Source organism: Apaloderma vittatum, unplaced genomic scaffold (assembly GCF_000703405.1).
Source record: "Apaloderma vittatum isolate BGI_N311 unplaced genomic scaffold, ASM70340v1 scaffold9146, whole genome shotgun sequence".
Classification (NCBI taxonomy): Eukaryota; Metazoa; Chordata; class Aves; order Trogoniformes; family Trogonidae; genus Apaloderma; species Apaloderma vittatum.
This window is the reverse complement of record NW_009719966.1, coordinates 1,028-2,958: the sequence shown is the minus strand read 5'-3', so window position 1 is coordinate 2,958 and position 1,931 is coordinate 1,028. Positions and strand designations below refer to the sequence as shown.

Below are 1,931 nucleotides of genomic sequence, written 5' to 3'. Positions count from 1 at the left end.
AGACGCAAATCCGCCGTCTCCCTCCAACGGCGCAAGGACGGTCCAAGCAGCTGCGGCATAACGTTCCTCATCGCCTCCCTGCTAGAAACCTCTCCTCCTCCTCCTGCATGTCCAAGTGGCCGATGGGGCCGTGGGGCTCAGCTGGTAGCGGGGCCACTGCTGCTCTGGAGGGGCTCTGGGCAGGCAGCCGCCCGCCCACATCTCGTGTCCAAGCGAGCAGAAGATGTTTCCCAGGAGCGCGTGATCCCAGGCTCCGTGCAGCTGCCCGGGGAGATGTGTCCTGCTCTCCTCCCAGCCCCACCAAAAAGGGATGTCCCTAGGCCCCCTCCTGCCCGACTCCGGGTGTTTCCTCCCTTCCTTCATCCCACTTCGTGGTTTCTCCACACCGAGTTGAGGACCCTCCATGGTGATGATGGAGATGTGAGGTTGTGAGAGTTGTGCTGAGGCAATGGCCTTCCCGTTTGACCCAAGAGCCAAGGTTTGGTTTGTGCTGGGGCTGCATGTGGAGCTCCCCTCTCCCGAGGACTGTGTTGGGTAAGGGGTTGAATTTTACTCATTAGCGGGGAAATTGTGGCCGGAGAGCCCAGGGATCCTTGGGACGTGTCCTTATTCGTGTTGGAGAGCCCAGTGTCCCTCTCTGTATGCTGACACCAAGCTCCTTGCAGAGCTGGGACACGGAGCTGGAGGCCTTTGCTCAAGCCTACGCAGAGAAGTGCATCTGGGACCACAACAAGGAGAGGGGCCGACGGGGGGAAAATCTCTTTGCTATGGCCCCAACCCTGGACCTGGAATTCGCCGTGGAAGACTGGAACGCAGAGGAGAAATACTACAACTTGACAACCTCCACGTGTGTCGCAGGGCAGATGTGTGGCCACTACACCCAGGTACCGGGCTGCTGGGGTGGAGGGATGGGGCTGTTGGGAGAGGAGCTGTTACCGGAGCCCCAGCTCCTCCCCCAGTCTTTGCCCAAGGGACGGGGAACCAGGTAGGAATCACAATGACACACGGGGACCTTGGTGTAGAGCCAGGCGTGACCAACCTTTTAGAGAGGACTTTTTTTTTTAAACAAGCTCTGCAGCCCTGTTTGGCTTCTCAGCAGAGCCGGGTGCCAGGTTGTCCTAGGCCGAGATGCAACGTCCGAGTGTTTTCTCGTAGCTTGGGTGGGAGTGCGGAGGAGCGGAGGTGGTGATGGTAAATATGAGGATGGATGGAGGGACGGGTGGTTGGTTGGTTTGGTTGGTTCCAGGACCAAAGTGGAGATGGTGATGCTCTACTTGGATGGACTGTGTGGGAGGAAAGCTGTGGCTCTTGGACACGTGGGCTGCAGCCCTAGGTTGGAAGGTGGCCCAGGCAGGCAGGATCCTGAATTCTAAAGCAACATGAGGATGTGGGATCTGGGGGTGAAGGAGGACATTGGTGTGGTTGACAGAGCAGCCTTCAAGGCCAGGGGACAGGTTGCCAACAGGGCATCTGCCTTCCCGCAGTCCCCTCACCTTCACCCCTGGTTTTGCCTTAGGTGGTCTGGGCGAGCACGCATCAGATCGGCTGCGGGGCGAAGTTCTGTGAGAAGATCGACGGGCTCGAAACAGAGGACATGTACCTGCTGGTTTGCAACTATTACCCGCCGTAAGTCCCGTGCCTCGCGTGGCTTCGTGCATCGCAACGGGATTTCTGTGCTAGAAACGTCCTTCCTTCGGTCCCGACAGCGGAGCAGGCTTTGACCTTGTTCAGAAAGAACAGGTTCTAAGAAAGGCCTTTGTTATCTTGGGTTGGTCACAAAGGAAGGAAGGGTTGTCTGGTGATCCCTGCTTGTGATTGCGACCGCTGAGGTCTGGTTCAGCTCCTGGCACAGACCCAGGGAGAGACCTCTCCCCCGAGAGCTGCCCAAGGCCGGCGTCGTGGCGGCTGCGGGGCCACACGCCCCGCCCCCC

The 1,931-nt window shown here is 58.9% G+C and overlaps 1 protein-coding gene across 1 annotated transcript in view; it reads left to right on the top strand.

Moving 5' to 3' along the window:
- Window positions 1–1,931, top strand: part of PI16 (peptidase inhibitor 16) — a gene marked incomplete at its 3' end in the record, with an annotated part of 4,693 nt that overhangs the window by 1,743 nt on the left and 1,019 nt on the right. Inside the window, exons 2-3 of the mRNA XM_009870848.1 lie at window positions 666–884; window positions 1,517–1,626. Of these exons, the coding sequence (XP_009869150.1) occupies window positions 666–884; window positions 1,517–1,626 (329 nt within the window). The remainder of the gene's footprint in view (window positions 1–665; window positions 885–1,516; window positions 1,627–1,931) is intronic.